The sequence below is a fragment of the Acanthochromis polyacanthus genome, chromosome 20 (assembly GCF_021347895.1).
Source record: "Acanthochromis polyacanthus isolate Apoly-LR-REF ecotype Palm Island chromosome 20, KAUST_Apoly_ChrSc, whole genome shotgun sequence".
Taxonomy (NCBI): Eukaryota; Metazoa; Chordata; class Actinopteri; family Pomacentridae; genus Acanthochromis; species Acanthochromis polyacanthus.
The window spans coordinates 25,947,745-25,967,209 of NC_067132.1; the positions used below are offsets into that span (position 1 = coordinate 25,947,745).

Here is a 19,465-nt window from a genome sequence, read left to right on the forward strand (position 1 = left end):
CATTTTCTCGCTGCACTCTTCGTAGTTTTGTGTCTCTTCGTAGTTGTTAAGCACATCTTTGTGTTTCTCTTTTTGTTTCTCTGTGGTTGATGTGTGAGTCTCTGGAGCTGTTTTGTGTCTTTGCTGCTTTCCATTCAGTCGTTTTGTGTATCGTTATTGTCATTTTGCATCTGCGTCGTTGCTTTGTGTCTCTTTTGCCGTCTACAGTGTTCTTTGCTATCATTTTGAGTCTCCGTGTTTCATTTCTGTGTCTTCATAGTTGTGTTTATGTCTCTTTGCCATAGGCGTCAGTTTAGGGGGGATGGTGGGGATGTGTCCCCCCCACTTTTAAAAACAAACTGACGCCCTTGCTCTTTGCAGTTATTTTGCGTGTCTTTGTGGTTATTTTGATTCTTTTAAATCTGAGCTTGTCTTTCATGTTGAATCTTTTGCTTTTGAGGTCTGAAAAAACAAAACATGCTTCGTACTGACCACCTGAACAAACATTCTGGGGAAAGAAAAGTTGTAGGAAAAACTTTTTATTTGATTATAGCTTTCGATTTTGTCCAAGCAAACACTCCTTGGTGACTCGTTATTGCATTCCAACACATGTGTGGAACATGATGAACAATGCTGAAGTGACTTCAAAAGGAAGGAAGGAATGTTTCATCAGCGGCTGAAGGCCATGAAGAATGTCTCCTATTGGAATTCCTTCGGCCAACATGATTAAAGTCTGTAGATTATCTTCTTATCCTGATTGATTGTGAACCAAACTAATCTACTGTGTTTCAATAAAAACTTGTCATGCTGCAATAAAACCATTGAGTGCTTTTATTTAGCTTTGGTTTTATCTTAAAGTTCAGAATAGTGCGTCACAGGTCTTTCATAAAAATGCAGCTGACATGTAATAGTGTGATAACGAACCTCACCTCAAGACTGGGATTTTAATTGCTTCTGTAATCGGAGTTGCTTCCGTCGAGCATTTGTTCTGCAAACAATAGATGTAGTCCACTGGAAGCCTTCACGGCCTTCGAATTGTTGCCTCATTTCATGAACTGTGTGCCAAAACTTACAAATTTAGAAAAAAGTGAACACATTTTTGGGCAAATAAGTTCCTTACACAATAATTTTCTAGAATTTAGCATGATTAGCTTGTCTATAACAACAAAAGTAACAGAAAATATGCCACCTCTTTTAAGTTATTTATTCATGGTTGTTTTGTGTCTCTTTGCAGACATTCTGTGTCTCTGTAGTAGACTTGTGTGTTTTTGAATTTGATTTGTGTCATTGTGTGTCTCCTTGTACCCATTTTGTGTCTGTGGTTCAATATGTGAGTCTTTTGAGTTGTTTTGTGATCTTTCTCTCTGGATCCTTCATAGTTTTGTGTCTTTGTAGTTGTTATGCATGTTTTTGTGGTTATTTTGTAACTCTTTGACTTGACCCTGTGTGTTTTTGCAGTTGTTTTGTGTCTGTGAATTTAATTTTTTGTGGTTTTGTGTCTCTTTATAATCATTTTTGTTGTTTATTTTAGTTATGTGTCTCTGTAGTTGGTTTTTAAGTCTCTTTGTGGTTGTCTTGTGTGTCACTGCGGCAGTTTTGGTTCTCTTGTGGTCATTTTGTTTCAGTGGTTGACTTGTGTCTCTTTGTGGCCATTTTGTGTGTTTTCTTGGTCCTTTCCTCCCCATGAAACATTGCAGGGGGTTTTCTTGTAGTTATTTTGTGTCTCTTGTTTTTTTATTCTCTTTGTGGTTGCTTTGTGTTTCATTGCGGTTTAAATGGATAAGCTTGACATTTTACCAATAATTACAATCCATAATCACAAAGTGAAAACATAGTTTTAGAATTTTTTCCAAATTTGTTAAAAATCAACAACCCAAATCTGTCATTTGCAAATGTAATCAAAGTGTCTGAATCCTGTTTATGTTGGTTGCCTTCCTCTTCTTCTTTCAACAAACTGATTTAGTAGCAAAGTGACACCAGTTTATTTCACCAGTTTCGTTGGGAATTCCTGTTCATCATCGTTTAGTTAGAAAAGTGACATCAGGCTGACATTTGGGCTTTTCTAAAATGTCTGTGTTTGCAGAAAAAAGTGAAAAAATGATTGTTTTTGTCCTTATCACCAGCTTTGCAACCTTCAAAAAATGGTTTCGGTTGCATTTTTAAACGTATCAAACAGAGTTGAACAGCCTGTTCAAGGACATTCAGGGTGGCAGGAGATTAAAAAAAAAGAAAGAAAAATAAACTCCCAAGAAATTCCTAAAGGAATGAAATGGAAATCCAGTTCACATAGCAGCAACAATGAATTATTCACATGGAGAACTGAGCTGATGACTGAGCCGAGGGACTTTCTGCAGAACACCTCTGTTGTCTTTTCCTATCATTACTCACACATTGTTATCTAAACTGCATCACTAAGATAAACACAAATGGTTTTTAACCAATTCTAGGTGCTTTTCACACATGCTGTATGGGAGGTTTTTCCAGATTTAGCGTCACGTCTCATGCTGCAGAAGAGTCACGTTAAGTTTCTCTCACCCTCGTATCCTCAGATATCACTTTATCCCTTATATGTGGAGTACATTTCTACATCAAAAAACCCCCACAGAAAAAAAGTCCACTGCTGCAAGGGAGACAGCTTTTTAATACTTGTTCATGAACATAAAAAGAAAAATGCGTTCCAGCTGGGTGTCTTATTCTTGTCATGGTTCAAGTGACATTTAATGGTATGCTCTTAAATTTGATCATTTACAGAAGAAGCCAGTCCTTTTTTTTCCTTCTAAAATTAGAAATGTTTATTTCCTTCACTCGAATCTTTCTTCAGAATCCAGCAAACAAGACGTGACATTAGCAATGAGTCATGGTTTTGGCTGCAAAAGTCCAACTTTTATTGTCCTTTAAGCTCCATTTTGGTCTCCACCGGTTAATCAGAAGAGTAGCTTGGGTTTTTAGCCAACTAGATGCTAATATTCACCAGCTAGCCAGTCGTATGGCTGCTGGTGTTGCTGAACAGCAGGTGTATGTTGGATTTATCATCATTGTTGTACAGAATGGCTGCAGATGGGGTCAAAACGATGAGCTAAAAGAGGCGAAGAGCTAAAAGAGGCGAAGTTTAATTATTCTCTGTACAGCCGTTGTAAAGAGTGGAATTGAGGTTAAGGATGTAATATTGCTTTATAAAACAGCAAACATTGTAAATTTTCAGACAATTTTCCATCAAGACACTTGCTGTATGTATGTTTGCATGTTATCGCCATATCAGTTTGAAGTAAACTTTTGAAATTTTGCAAATCAGGCTTGTTTTCATGCTTTGCATTAAACTACGCTGCAGAGTATCATCAGAGGGTAGTCATACAGGCTACGTTATACATAGCTGTAAAAAAAAACAGAAGAATGGGGGAACTACAATCCAATTGGTCGCAGCCACCAAATACTTTCAAAGAAGAAGAAGAAACCAAATTTAGCCCATGTGCAAGAGAATAATGGACGGAAGTCTTCAGGAATCATTTTTGATCGGGGAAAGTTGGAATTATCCTTCCATTTAAGCTTGTTTTGACCATGTTTCGAGCTTTTGGATGCGAAGTCGCCTAAAGAAGCGAAAACAGCCAATCAGTCGTGTCAGTTAAATGTCTACTACGTCAGAACTTATTCAGAAACTGGCCTTTTCATCTCCCAAGAAGAAAACTGACTCCTTTTCGAATAAGTCAAAAGGAACTTCAAGAGCACTTACAAGCTTTTTTGCAAGAATTAGAATGCTTTGGGGTTTTTTTTAACTAGTGTGATACTTCCAAATTTTGGGCGATAGATAGTATTTGGTTGTACGCATGAAAGATTCTGCATATAACTGACTAAGAATTGAAGAAAAAGAGCTGGAATAACATGTATGCAGGCTATCCAACATTCATTTCCAAAGAAATCCAACTCCTTCAGTCTTAAAGTGCTTTCACATTATTGCAGAAAACAAAGCTGGCATTTTGTTTTTTGTCGTTGCCTTATTTTAGCTTCTCTAAATTTCTGAACTACTTCTCTTCAAACATCATCATCTGGTTTATACTATTGTTTTATTTGTGTACTTGATTCTTTCCTATCCTGTACAAAAGTTGGTTAAAAAAAAAAATCAGTTCGCAGTGGATCACTGTGTTGTGTTTTTTTTTTGCGAGAAATCTGGTAGCTGCAGGAGACCAGGTTGATCATTTCTCCACTGGCCAAAGATTAGCAGATTAAAGTGGTTAAAGTTCAAGAAAAGTCCCTTTCAGGTCAAGTCATGGCCAAGTTTTCTTCAAGCTGACCATTACAACGGCAGATTATAAAGATTAAATACTAATAGTGGTCACCCTGCTTGAGCCTTTCATGTTTTTATCATGAAATCTGAACTCAGCTAAGTTTACAGCTCCTCTAGTTGTATTAATTTCTGCTTTACTTCCTTCCACCTGGAGGCTGGAAGTCAGCAGGTGTACCTTGTCTCCTTTCCTGGCTCGTTTCCTTGTTTCAACAATACCACATGGCATTGCACAATCCTGCCTGACAGGGGAAAATCCCACAAGCGTCCTACTTAAGGAACAAGCGCCGTGTGGTGTCAGTTACACTCTCACTGAACGCCTTCAGCCACTCTACACCTCTTCAGCCTCACACTGACTGAGACCTGCAGAGCGACAGCAGCGACCGACCGACCGAGCATGGCAGGCAGGAAAGTGTTTCTGATCGCAGCTCTGTGCTCACTCCTCATCCTCACCACCTTCACTGGCACCACAGAGTCTGGTGAGTCCACCGCTTTCTGAGAGCATTGTCAGAGTTTTAGTGCACTGAGGGAAGGAGAATTTTTTTCTGCAAACAGTGTTATATTCATAGAGGCGGTGTTAAAATCAAAAATGTTGTTTGCAGCGGATTCTTTACGTTTACTGTCTGTGTTTGCAGCCAGCTGTTGCCTGAGGTACACCAAGCGTAAGCTGCATTGTAAACGAGTTCTTGGCTACACCATCCAGAACATCGGCACCGCCTGTGACATCAACGCTGTCATGTGAGTAAAACATCAGAAAAACATCATGGGCGTCGTTTAAAAGCTCACAGTAAATCCTTTCATTATGTTTTGCAATCAGTTTGTTTCCTCTAAAGTTCACGTTTCAGTCATCCAGACCGTTGTCCAGTCTGATCTTGGTTAAAAATTGCAAAATATATCATAATATGTTCCATTACTGTCTTGTAAGATCAAGAAAAATCTCAGTTTCTCACATGGATTCAGCAAATGTTGAGCATTTTTGCTTCAATATGCAAGTATTGTGGTGTTGATCGGTGACATTCAGCTGCCTCCACATCAGACTCTTGTCCCACCATTGGGCTCCAATTCCATCATCCTAGACTGCAGCTTGTAAAGACAGTAGTTCTGATGTTCAAATGATCTGCTGCAAGCTGGAGCGCCAACTGGAACCTGCAGCAGCTGGAAAATTGCTTCACGAGCCGCTACAATGGCAGTGAGTCAGTTGGTGATGCAATAGCCAGCTCGCTGCTGGCTGCAGTCCAAAATGATGGAGCTGAAAGTCCAAGTAATGCAATGCAGCTGAATGACAGAAAAACCTGATCAGGCTACAGGTTGGTAAAGAAAGGATCGGACAGGTTGGGGCTAGCTGGTTAGCAGTGGCTGAACTTTAAAGAAACTTTTAAATACCAAAAAAATAAGTTATCGAAATATTTAGCGAATGAATTGCCCTTATGAACGCTAAAAAAAGTCAAAATTGCAGCATTTATCAGAACCAGAAACTGCAGAAAACAATAGTCAGTGAACTACTCATCTGGGAGAAGCAGCTTCATTGGGGGTAATTCATGAAATCTAAGCTTAAAATCGGGATATTTCGCCAAAAGCGTCCTATTTCACATATCTTATTTAAAAATGTGTTATATCGAAACTCTTGGGAGTAGCCAGATACTGCAAAACAAACAACGAAACAGTCACGCGACAAAAATTCAAGGACTTATCAGCTGAACTGCAGGCATGCAGAGCAGATAAGATACAAGTACACAAAGAAATGAAACTTGTGAACAGTTGGATATCTATAATTTGCAGAGCCAGCTTTGTTTTTCAGTATTTTCAACAGCTGGGGGCACTTGGAAAATGCTGTGTGTCTTCATTCCAAGTTTGAGGTTCTCTCTAAACATGGTTGTTTCCATAGCGATGCAGGACTTTATATTGCCGTCAAAATGAGTAAAGAAAAAATTTGACGGGAGTGAAATAAACGCCAAGAAACTGATAAATAAATGCAGAAGAAAACAGGATGCAAACACAATCTAACCACTCATTAAATACACTTGAAATGCAACTAGGGCTGAAATAAGATATTCAGTGACTGAGTTTAAAGGATTTGAGTGACGCCACAAAAAAGAAAAGAAACTTAAAATTATTGAGTTTCCCCGGAAGTTAATATTTGACCTAAAATCAATAACGACAAGCTGGTTTGGACGAGTTTGTTGTAAATGTGTGTCAAAGAAAGTCCACAGTTAATCTTCAATCTGACGCCCAGGCATCAGAAATATGTGACTTTAATGAAGTGCATTCATTCATGAGATCATTTCTCATTCCTGCTGCAGATTCCATGTTCCTGGCAGGTTCCTGTGTGCCAACCCTGGCAAGGAGTGGGCTCAGACGGCGATGAAGTGTGTGGAGTGAGTACAAAAAGCGCACTTTTCTGTACATTTGGTTCATTTTTATTCCTCTCTGCCGCTCACTGAACCAAATTCATGTTTGTTTTGCAGTGAAAGGAGGAGGCCACTCAGAAGCGTTACAAAAGGGAGAACTTCTGCATCACCATGAACTGAGAAGATGAACAACCAAAGTTCATAGTATTTCCTCACATTCTGCGCTCTGATCTTCAAATTACTGTACTGGGGCTGTCTAGTGATTATTGTTTGTGGTCTTTTCTTATATTTGTTCTGTTTTATAAACAGGGAAGTGTAGTATTCTTAATACAGAATAAGCTGTGCTTGTAGATATTGTGCCGAAAAGAACAAAAAAGAAGGAAACAACGTTTTTGGAAAGTATTTTAAATGTAATTTTTAATTTTTTTGTTGTTGTTTGAGGTCTGACTTTTTATTTTCTTAGAGATGAAGTCAGAAACAGAGTTCTCATTAAGTGAGTTTTTACTTGTAATTGATTTTTGTCAATGAATTTATTAGAACATTTTTTGAGAATACAAATGTTGGACAAACAGTCACATATTTTGCCATTTAAACGTCATTTTACTTCATCGTGATAAATCAGTATTAGTTACAAGAAATACAAAATGTCAATGTGAACTTGTTGCATAAAGAAGGTAAAGCTTCCCTTTTATTCCACCTCAAATAGCTTATTTATTCCACTCCGTCTTCTTCAGATCTCTTGCTTCATTCAGTGCAAACATTGTACTTATTTTGCATCAAATATTTCCCCCAAATGTAACTGAACAAATTAAGCATCTTTGCAAATTTTTGGAGTTTAAAATAAAGTTTTGTGGGTTTGAACAGAGCTTGGCTGCACCGTGTTTGAATACTCTGACTCAGAAAGGATCAAAGACCAAATAAAACATTAAGACCTTGTTTGCTTTTGGTTTTAAAATGCATTTTAGAGATCCAAACACAAATGGACAGCTGAGATGTATCACTGTTCACACCTTTGTTTATCATGCGTCTCCGGTTTGTGCACACTATTCCAGCTGTTGAGGCTGCTAGGATGGACCTTGTGTTTAGTGCTGCCCTCTTATGTTCAGATCGCTCAAGATGCACTTGAAAAAGAACCGAGTGTGAAAAATGAAAATATATGTACATTAAAAATGATTAATGATAATATATATTTTAAAATATACAAATTCAGTGCAAATATTTTCCTTTTTTGTACATGGGTATCCAAGTAGGAGCTGAAAACACACCAGCATGAGTTCATGTGAGAGGGATTGTGCCGTAAAGGTTCATTCTGATTCATTTCAACCATTAAATTGGTTACTTTGGCTCTCTGGGTGATGCTAGCTTCACACTCAACACCTCCACTGTGGAGATTCAGGGAAGAGCTGCACAAAAGAGTTCATAGTTTGAGCAACGACAACCCAGAATGGATGCAATTATCAAAAAGATTATTGTTAGCGCTCAAAAACATACATTTTGACATGGTACATGCAGAAAAAAAAACGGCTAAATTTAAAATACAATGGAGGTGGAAGCTAATACTACTTATAATCATGCTAGTGGGATACACACCAGGCTGAAATAGACCAGAAGTGTCCTTTAAACTGTACAAATTGCAAAAGTAATTAATGGAAAATGCCCCATATGTCAAGAAGTGAGCACTCTGAGATTTAAGCCATCTATTAGCATGTAGGAATCTCATCAGTTTTTAATAAGACGGGAAAGTTTTGCAAAGAAACAGGTGAGTGAGACATCTTTTTGATGCTCCTTTAACTCCTGTTGTCTTTATTTACTGGCACCAAAACAAGTTGTTCCTTCGTTTGAAAAAACCCAAAAACTAAGTAAAAAAAAAAAAAAAAAACTCCCCGAATTTCTAAAAATTTACAAAATCTTCAGGAAAAAAAAACTCCAAAACTTCCTCTAAAGTTTCCTTGAAAGTTTTTTTTTTTTAAATCCCCAAATTTGACAAGAAATATAGAATTTAAAGAATAAAAAAATGTAAATATTTTCAAAAAATGAACAAAAATCTTCAAAAAAAAATCCTAAAAATATCTAAAGTGATTACATATATATCAGTAAAAGCTGTAATTTTTTCTTTAAGAACATTCAGAAAAAATTCAACCAAAATCCAGGAAAATTCGTTGGATTTTAGTTGATTTTTTTTTTCACATTTTCAAACTTTAAAACGGGTCAATTTGAGCAGCAGGACGACGGGAGGGTTAAGCTGACTTTTGAAAAAAAATATTCATGTCAGTCCTTCTTTTTTCTCAGACATATTAAATGTTCATCCCTCAGTGCTTCACCATAACTAGGCCTTCTAGTTTATGGTTGAATGTCCATGTAAAGACTGCTCAGTTCAGTAGCTGACATCCTTCAGATAAACTTCTCAAGCCACTGAGGACAAAGATGAAAAAGCTTGTATTTCTTATTTCCATCATGGTGCTTCCAGCAGATTGAGGTGGAATCTGTCCTCATCCGGATCTTCTTTGTTCTTCAGAGCCTTTCGGAGCTTCTCCCAGAACACCTCGGTGTGTTCTCCAGCTTGCGGCCAGCTCAGGTAGGTTTGCCTCTTCAACAGTTTCCTCATGCGGTGGTACGGAGACAGCAGATATGTGGGAATCTCCTCCAGGAACACCAGGATCAGAACGTCCTTCTGCTCGTCGAACAGTCGGAAACTGTGAGTTGGGAAGGAGACAGAGCAGCATTAGAGGCTTTATGGAGGAATGAGTCAAGATAGGAGTCAATGGGCTTTTAAAAGCAAAATAAAGAAACTAGCTAATGTGTCTGATTAAAGAGGAGAATACAGGGAAGTTAGAAGTAAGTGAATCCCCAAAGTTCCTCAAAAAACTGAATTAAAACACTTTTTTACCGATTAAAAGATCTGGACATCCATAGAAATCATTTCGGCATTAGATTTATGCAAAAACTACATTTTTCAAAAGTCCCTTGCACCCTTATGTCTTTAACATTACAGCAGGCAGTTTAATGTGTAATTAAGCATCCTGTCATTGGCAGAAAAACACCAGACTTGCTGAAGTTTGGATTCCTTCACTTTTAACACAATTTGTGCATTAAAACTTTGTTGTTGTTTTTTTTAAAAAAGGCTTTACATCGAGCTGAGATGTCAAATTTGCTGATTTAATGAAAAGAAACTGCAATAACTATTACATTTTTCTCACACAATTACAATACAATAATTTTACGATCTAGTTTCATTCTCCTTTTCTATTTATATTTAATAATTAAAAAAAGAGAGAAAGATTTAGCGTCACCAGCTTTATATCTTAAGGTAATAATGGTAATCAGCGGAAGCATGCTTTTCTGTTTTGTCATTTTTCAGAAACTTGTACTTAATTTTGCCTCATAATTGGCTGAGAAAGTGGCTTTATTGGGTTGCATTTGTGTCTAAATAGTGTAAATCAGACTGGGACGGCCTTGTTTTTCCAATGGCATTGCATTGAAAGATAAGTCTGTGTCTTGGTTTCATGTACATTAAAAACATTGATATCAGCTGTAAGTATAAGAAGCCAAGCATAGCTGGGAAACTATTAACCTCAGCTCAGTGTTTCTCACTTTTGTGCTTCATACAGATGATGCAAAGTGTTTCACTGCGCTACCTGGCCGCCTGGATCTCTCTGGAGCACCACTCGCTGTCCAGGTATCTGCGGCTGATCACACAGATGGTCTTCCTGCTCCCGTAGATGCCGTCGGTGATGTTGTCTATGATGGGTTTCCCTGAGGAAGACCAGAAGATAAAGAACAGAGGGAGTATTTCCACCGTGACCTCCTCAACAGTTGAGTAAAGTGCTGCGGTGACTCCATCTGGAGTGCAGATGAAAGTCCAAAATGGAGAAATCTGTTGTGGTGGTTCACATATGTGCACCCATACTGTGTTTACTTGTAGTGATTACACGTCTTCTGTACATGTGCGAAGAAAAGAGTTGCTTTGTTTTTATGACTGGACCAAATAAAAGTCCAGATAAGAGCAGTTGGGTATTCTAATTTGCATCTAGAACCAAGAACAGGAGGTAGTGATGTTTAAAAGCATTTTGGGAAACGTATTTTCCCGTGTAAAGCAAGATTAAAGACAGGTTATGTGATTTTATGATGGCTTGACATACAAAAATAACAAAGTGAGAGCAAGACTTTGATTTTCTACATCAGGACATTAAAGCTGCTCTGGTCACTTTCTAGAAAGCATCACATATTGATCATATTTAGCATTTTCTCTAAGAAAGACTATCTTTAGTTTGTTATTGTCTGATTAAATCCACAATCACTGCATTTAAACCTACATTGTTCTGTATTGCTTGTCAGGTTTAATGTGTGGCAGCAGCACCCTCTCGTGGTCAAACAAAAATATAGTTTTCAAGAGCTTTTTATTGTTGAAAACTTGGCTTCAGTTAGCATCATCGAAACTTAAATTCTGACCTCAGTAACTGTTGTGTGTTTTGAACCTTCTTGGCAAAGAAAATATAGAAAATGTGGAACCTGCAGATGCACTTCCAAGCTTTTGAAAAGTACATTGCTGTTTAGCCTGAAGCTTCTGTGTGCTGCAAACAAAAGTCAGATTTATGCTTTTATTGGAAGACTTTTCAAACAATGTCTTGGAAAATTAGAAGGAAAAAAAAGATGATAAGAACAAGGAGTAACTGGTTGGTTTGACAAATATTCACCTGCTAAACCAGAACATATCTACTGAAGGCATATCTGTGAGGGCATCTAAAAGATCCCCAAAATAATTAGGAATGTCCCAAGTTTCATGGCCACCCATCTAGTCATTGAAATGTGCTCATCTGGACAGCCACCCTTCTAAAAACCTAATCTAGAAATGTCATTTTGAATTCAACCGAGCCTGGTAATTTAGGTGTAAAGTCAGTCTTACCTGGCTCAAAGTCTCGATGGTGCAGACACAGCTTCCAGCCCTGTTCTCCTTCCAGCTTTGGTAAGAGCTCTCTGATGACCCAGGGCTCATCGTGGGTGTTGTAGGAGATGAAGGCGTCATACTGATGAGGCGCTTGCTTGTTTTTGTGCTTTGTGTCAAGAAGCCAAGCCATGAAGAGGTAATAGGCATAGACCAGCTGCCATCTCATGAAGTCGTAGGTAAAGGTCGCTATCATAAAACAGAGGACTGTGCATGTGGTGGAGACGAAACAGATAAAGCCGGTGTCGACTGAGCAGTCCCGGACGTCCAGGTCCAACAGCTTCGTACCTTCAACGACTGGCGGATAGTTGCACGTATAGTTATAAGCGTCAAAAACTTGAGTGTAGTTGTCTTTTTTACCCACTGGAGGAACCAGGCGTTATCACAGTCACAGGTGAAGCTGTTAGATTGAAGATCCAAATAAACCAGAGCTGGCAGGGACTTTATTGCCTCCTTCCTGATAACTGAGAATAAATTAACTCTCGCCTGCAGGAACTCCAGGTTGGTCAGGTTGGCACCTATGAAGATATCTAGAGAGTGGAGGCTTGCTCTAGATATATATAGGCTCTTCAGGTTTTGAATCGGGAAGAACAGTTCTGGAGGGAGATCGGGGAGGTCGTTTGAGCTGATGTCAAGTGTTTGCAGCTTAGGCGTGTACTGAAACGTGTCCTTGTGCAGGAAAACAAGCTGATTGTTCCTGACCTTGAAAAGCAAAAGGTTCGTCAAACCTTGCAGGAAGTTTCGAGGCAGCAAATGCTTCATTCTGAAGTGTTGTGCATTGATAGACAACTCCTCCAAACGGGATAGTTTAGAAAACGGTGGATTAGACAAAGCAAGAGTGGATTCATATTTAATGTTATTGTTCTCCAAATCCAGTCTTCTTAAGTTAATCAAAGTATTGAAAACATCTTTGTCTAACTGCTTTTTAGTAATTTTGTTTGATTGCAACTGAATACGCGTAAGATTTGTCAAGCCAACGAAACTTTCCTTTTCGAGACTCTCTATCTTATTTTCATGTAACGACAAGTTCTGGAGGGACCGCAGGCCTTTAAATTGACCCCCTTTGATAGCAGTGAGTTCGTTTCCATACAGATTTAGCTGTGTGAGGTTTGGCAAGTATTTTTTGAAAGCGCCGTTCAGTTTACGTATGTGGCTGGACTGTAGTTTCAGAACCTGCAACCGTGTTAAATCCTTAAATAGGCAATCTTTCAGATCTGGGATTGAATTCAGGTAAAGGTTGAGCTGCCGAAGCTTCGTCTGATTGGTGAAATCGTGACATTGGAGCGAGGTGATGTTATTGTTGCTGAGGTCCAGCTCCAATAAAGCTGGAAGATTCCTTGTGGCAGCCGGGACAGACATAAGCTTGTTGGAACTCAGGGTCAAGATCTTTAAGCTCCGAAGGGATCTGAAGGCGTTGTCGTCGATAACTTTTATGTTACTCTTCGTTAACTCTAACTCGGTGACATTAACGCACAGCTTAAACAAATCTGAGCCAACAGTTTTAAGCTTGTTATATTTAAGCTGCAGAGAGGACAGAGTTGGGATGGTGCAGGACATGTTGATGAGCTTGGCGAGGTTATATTTCATTGCGTTCATTCTCAGAGAAGTTAGAGACGAGTTCACTCTCTGCAGCAGTGTTTTCATGTCTCCAAGAGCCATTTGAAGCCCGCTGATATCAAGTACAGACACTCGACTCAGGAAAGTGCTGCTACGTACGTCCCAGATCATCTGTTGCTTTCTGGAAGAGCCGCCGATGTTAAACCGAGTGAGATTTGGAAAAATATCCTTGGTGATATTAAAAACTGTGATGGGATTTTGAGACAAGTCAATGACACGGAGGTCCAATGAGCTGTTTGTCAGTTCCCATGACCTAAAAGTGAATAAATTGTTGTTTTTCATGATCAGCTCCTGCAGATGTGGCAAATGCTGCAATATTAAATGGATTTTTTCTAAGCTGCCTAGTTTGTTGTGGGAAATATCCAAAATCTGCAAGCTTGTCAAGGGCTTAAAAGAGGTGGATGCCACTTCTTTTATGTGGTTACTGAGAAGTCTGAGTTCAGTAAGGCGACTCAAACCGTTAAAAACATTCTCGCCCAGTTTGACAAGTTTGTTGTTATTGAGATTTAACTTCTGGAGGGAAACCAGATTAGCAAAAGCGCCGCTATCTATCTGCGAAATGTTGTTGCGGTTTAGATCTAACCGAATCAAAACCGGGAAATCGCTGAAATCCAACGCTTGTATTCTTGAAATTCTGTTCTCAGATAAATCAAAGAACGTCACTGTTGAGGGAATATCGCGAGGAACACCTTTCAGTTTGCTCTTGACACATAGGGCGCTATTTTGGTTGATTCGGCAAGTCTTCAGTGCAAATCCACTCACAGGTCCGACGAAACTGACGATCGTCAGCAAGAGGAAAATGGTTCTGAATTTGCAACATTTCGATCCTACGGTTGGTTTCATTTTGTCCTCTTCCCATCTGTGGCCCATTTTTAAAACTTTAAAGCAAAATCCAGCTGATAATTTTCCAACGTACAGCCCACCTAGTGAATAAAACAGTAAAAGATATCCCTGAAAATCCAACAAAACAGGCAAATAAAGAGAACAAGCAAATGGAAAATAACTGAAAATAGAACATTCAAATAAAATGGCTTTGCATTTTGAGGAAAAATAAATACATCTCAACTCAAACACCCTTTTTGACTTTACTGTGCACAGATAGATAGACACTTCATCAATAACGATCGGAATTAAGGCATTCAATAGGTTGGCAGATACAAAACCCAATAAACCCAAGAATATATGAACAAAAAAGGAAGAATATATATTCAATAAAGGCAAATATACTTCAAAAATTGCTGGGTTTAAAGCTGGAAAACAACATACACACGGCACAGGAAGAAGAGACAGCACACACTCAGTTTTTACTTGCAAGGGGAGCCAGACAGACCGTACCGCTGTAGCAATGATTCGTAAAGAATAGCAGTTAGAAATAAAGGTTTTTGATACTTACTGCATCACAGAGAGAAGAGCCAGTGATAATGTTCAGAGTTTTTTTGAAGTAAAATTCTCTTTGTTTCTTAGAATGAGATCTTCCTCTTTCACGAAAAGATAGAAAATAACTTCTCTGGGTGCATTCTAGTGTTGCTGTATATGCTTTTGGTCTTCCTGTCGCCTCGATCATCTTTTTGTGGATGGAGAGAGGAAGTGAGAGTAGAGACAGTAGGGGAGAGTCATAGGTCTGAACTGTATCATTAACACTCACAGTGTTCACTATATGAGGATATGTCTTCTTTTAATGGTGACCAGTTCACTATTTTTATGGGCAAGTTCATATTCATGTCAAAATTTCTGGAAACAATACAAAAGATTTTTTACGTTCGATGTGCTGGACATTAATGTTAATTCCCTTCAGTTTCATTTTACTTCATCATACTAGGTGCTGTGGTTTCCCTCACTTCCTCTAAAAAAAAAAACTGTCTAGAATTGACAAAGACAAGTCAAGCCTACATACAAACAACATCACTTCTGCTTCTTCGCTGAGTTAAACTAGAGGGCAAGAGACACATTTCACTGCTCCAATTAGTTTAACCTCTGGGGTCAGTCTATTCACTGGTGGATTTAGAAATTCCAACATTCATTCAAACACAAAGACATCGGGGTCCAAGAGTCTGAGACCACATATTCTCATGTAAGCCTGCAAGTAAGCAGAAAGTGTGAAGATTCAGAGACAGTTAAATGTATGTTCTGTACAAAAGGTTGGATTCCCTCAAGCCGTATCCTTCCATTGAAGCAGCGATTAGACGGCACCCAAGTGGATTTGATCGACTCATCAGAGGCTTGTCTTGTTCAAGGCCTCTTCATCTGTTAGAAATATAGCAATAGTTCAGATTTTCAGCAGAAAATCATGAACTGTTGCCCCCTAATTGAGTAAACAGTCCATGTACCAAACCCAAAGCAGCCTGGCTTGAGTTCCAGCCTCCTTGAATAAAACTCCCCAAAAATAACCTTAAACAGGAGAATTCTTAAAGCTAATCATGGCTCGTCGGAAGGTTTCTAAGAGGACAGAGTATGGAGCTGTAAAGCTCTTTGTAGAGACTGAATGAGTTTTATCCAGGGGTTGAATTCATTTACAGATCTTGAAGTCCCCTTCTTTTCTTGATCTTGTGCCTTCTTTTCTTTCACTTCTTGTCAAAATTGTTGTGAAAAGCTGTTTGCAGTGTGGCAGTTATGAGTCATTTCCATCTTATGACACATGATTATGAAAGTATTATTATTAACCTAAACATTTCTCTACAAGCTACTGCACAGACTCACTGCTAACACCTTTCTGTTTTCAGCATTTATAGCTTCTTCTGGACAGTATTTTCAAGATTATGAAGTGGCTTATCGTGGAATGTTTTTAGCTTTGTTGCTTACATGCAGGTATACTTGCAATAGTAAAATTACTGCAAAAATGAACTGATTTAATCACTGAAGTAAATGACAAAAAGACAACTGACGGCCAGTCAACACAGCTTATTATACTCAGCCTATCATTACTGGAGGGAGTTTTAGTTGTTTTTACGTACAACAGTAATGTCACTGTTTCCTGAAACTTAAATTCAAAGAAAAATAAATCAGATTGTCTAGTTTCTAACTGTAGATGGTTGGATTTACTTTGACATGTCTGACTCTGTGATTTCACCAACACAGTGGAAGGGAATGGCATTTAGTTTCAGTTTCAACATTATGCTGCAACATTAAGAAAATGCATCTGTGTCCACATTTTTCATCAACAGAACCCAGTGTGTGCAGTACGTTCATGTAAAGTTTTTCTGTTTCTACTTTCTGCAGTCCGCTGTGTGACTTTCGATCTCACATTCACAGTTTTGGTTGCATCCAAAGCAGGATCAGGCAGTGAACGCACCATCAGAAGGTCGACAGGCAATGCTTTGTTCACTAAGAGACACAAAATGGCTACATCACTGATACAGAATTTACTACATAAAGAAAACAAGACTCCCAAAGTGGTTTGAGAGGATGAGGAGCATCTGTAAACTACTTCTCAGGAGGCCAAAGACAGGGTGGAATTAAGTATAGAAACATTTTGCACCAAATGATGGGGAAAAAAAGTTGTATTTACTGACAAAATCTAGAGATTACAATCGAAGAAATGTGTGTGAGGAGGCCAATAGGAGAGAGAATAATACTGCAGTGTATCAAACTCACAATGAAACACAGTGCTGGAAATAGAAAGACAAGTTTCAAAGATTTTGGGACAGATTTTGAGTAATTTTGGGCAAATTTTGAGTCATTTCAAACAGCTTTTGGGTCATTTTGGTCATGTTTTGTCATTTTAAGCAACTTTTGAAGCCCTTGCGGACACATGTTCATTCATTTTGGGCATATATGACTTATTTCAGACAAGTTTTTGAGACAAATTCTTCATTTCATGGCAACTTTTGGCCAGGTTTAAGTCATTATAAGCAACTTCTGAAGCACTTGGGACACATTTTGGGTCATTTTGGGCATATTTGAGTTATTTCAAACAACTTTTGAGTCATTTTGGGAAAATTTGGAATCATTTCACACAATTTTTGAATCATTTTTGATCAGATGTTTGTCATTTTAAACAATTTTTGAAGCACTTGGGACAGATTTTGAGCCATTCTGGACATGTATGAGTTATTTCAGACAAATTTTGACCCATTTAGGGCAAATTCGTAATCATTTCACACAACTTTTGACTCATTTTAGTCCAGTTTTAGTCATTTCGACAACTTTCGAAGCTTTTGGGACAAAGTTTGAGTCATGGACAAATTCTGAATCATTTCACACAACTTTTTGGTCATTTTCATCAGGTTTTAGTCATTTAGGGAACTTTTAAAACTTTGGGGACAGTTTTGGGTCATTTTGGGCAACTTTAGAGTAATTTCGGTTCGATTTTAGTCATTTTAGAGTCTTTATAAGAGTCTTTATGGAGAAAGATGCATACTGAAGCAGGATAATCAATCATAGCATTTTTCAAGCACATTATATGCAGTTTCAAGTGCTTTGCAAGCAACTGACTAAACATAGGTTGTTAAAAGTAGATTTAGAAACTAATGCACAGTGAAATAAATCAACATATTTTCTGAGTAATGAAAATAATCAAATACGAATAAATAGTAGAGCAATCACTTTAAAAAATGAAATTATAAAATAATTACAGGACATAAATTGATTATATTACAGTATAATAATATATAAGGGTTAATTATGATAAGAAATAAGTATAAATACCAAAATTATAAAACACAGACAGAATAGAAACAGATTTTTTAAAAATTTTTACATCGTCTTGAAACAGAAATAGAAGAAGCGACACACCAAAGGTTTTTGTTCTGCTTCGTGAAGCGGCTGAAACAGAAGAAGTGAAAAGTCTGAGGCCACACTTCATAAATTTTCAGAACAGGAAGTGTGATGTTAGGCAACAGGGAGACACAGGGTGGGCTGCAGCACATGCTTCATCTTTTAAGCCTGTATATGTTCACATCTTTAAAATAAAGTATGCTGAATTACCAGTTCTTCTTTTGGGTTGTTCCCTGCTTATGCTTTAGTGGCAACACCCTGTGAATGACCTTAAAATGAAAGAAATGTTAAAAATTTAATTGATTCTCAGGCAACTTCTGAAGTGTTCCCGTTCCTGACTCCTTAATCTATTGTGCATTGTCTGATTGCAGTTAATGCAATAGAGATCTTTAGGTGAATACATCAAACATGTTTTATTCATAGAAGCTTTAGCATTCATATTTATTCATTTTTTCTAGTGATTTACAAGCCCACAGAGGAATCCAATCAACAACCCTTTACATTTTACTGCTGTGACGTCTTCTTTAGTAATATGTTTAACCTTCTTAAAGCATGGGAGAAAACTGACCAAAATGAGTCCAAATTTGTCCCAAATGCTAAAAAGTGACCAAAATCTGACCAGAATTACTCAAAAAAATGTCTAAAATGACTAAAATGTAACCAAAATGACTCTAAAATTGCCCAGAATGACTCAAAACTATCCCAAAAGATTTAAAAATTGCCTGAATTACTAAAACCGGATTAAAATGACTCAAAAGTCGTGTGAAATTATTCAGAATTTGTCCAAAATTGCTCAAAATTGTTGTCTAAATGACTAAAACCTGATCAAAATGACTCAAAATGTGTTTAGAGTGACTCAAATCTGCCCAAAGTGATTCCAAATTTGTGTAAAAAGCTTCAAAACTGTCTACAATGACTGAAATCTGCACATATTGACTTGAATTTTGTCAAATAGCTTGAAATGTTGTCTAAAATGTCTAAATCCTGATTGAAAAAAATGACTCAAGTCGACATGTTTTTCTTGTGTGTTGAGCTGCTGGCAGATATGTACTCCGTTACATCGACAAAATGGTAAATCCAAACTATAGCTGAGCAGGAAAATGAGTAGACTAGCTGTCAAAACTAAACCAAAATAAACCTGGACTCAACCTGAGGAAGTTAAAGTGGAAAAGCTGATGGTAAATATATCATAAATGAGGTCATTTCTGAAACGAACACTGATGTATTTTCTTCTTTATACAGTTAAAGTCACTCAAGAATGACTCGCCTGCAGTGTGGTTCAGAAAAACGTGATGAAAAATGTCCACTTTTGCACAATCAGTGACGTGTTTAGCTGCTAAGATCAGATAGAGGAAGCGCGGCTGGGTTTTGTTTTTCACTGAAGTGTAATTTATTGACTTTCCTCGCTTTTATTTATAGGGTTTGAGGTCATTTTATGCACTCAGGATTATATAAGTCATTAATTTACCAATATAAATGTGGTTTATTGAGGGGAAATAACTTGCACACAGCTTGGGAACATGATTTATGAATGTCCAGGCATTCTTTAATTCCCTTTTTCACTTCCGTAACCGCACGTTATGAATCAAT

The 19,465-nt window shown here is 37.9% G+C and overlaps 2 protein-coding genes across 2 annotated transcripts; one reads left to right on the top strand and one right to left on the bottom strand.

Moving 5' to 3' along the window:
• Positions 1 to 4,524: 4,524 nt before the first annotated feature.
• On the top strand, positions 4,525 to 7,468 carry ccl20b (chemokine (C-C motif) ligand 20b). The gene is made up of 4 exons (XM_022193927.2): positions 4,525 to 4,734; positions 4,891 to 4,993; positions 6,556 to 6,630; positions 6,721 to 7,468. Exons 1-4 carry the CDS (start codon positions 4,653 to 4,655, stop codon positions 6,776 to 6,778), a joined length of 318 nt encoding a protein of 105 aa, XP_022049619.1. The 5' UTR covers positions 4,525 to 4,652; the 3' UTR covers positions 6,779 to 7,468.
• A 303-nt stretch (positions 7,469 to 7,771) lies between these two features.
• Positions 7,772 to 13,189, bottom strand: LOC110951024 (toll-like receptor 13). Its single transcript, XM_051940464.1, has 5 exons — positions 12,691 to 13,189; positions 12,032 to 12,141; positions 11,507 to 11,924; positions 10,239 to 10,356; positions 7,772 to 9,296 (listed from the first exon to the last, which is right to left on the bottom strand). Exons 1-5 carry the CDS (start codon positions 13,187 to 13,189, stop codon positions 9,056 to 9,058), a joined length of 1,386 nt encoding a protein of 461 aa, XP_051796424.1. The 3' UTR covers positions 7,772 to 9,055.
• Positions 13,190 to 19,465: the final 6,276 nt, after the last annotated feature.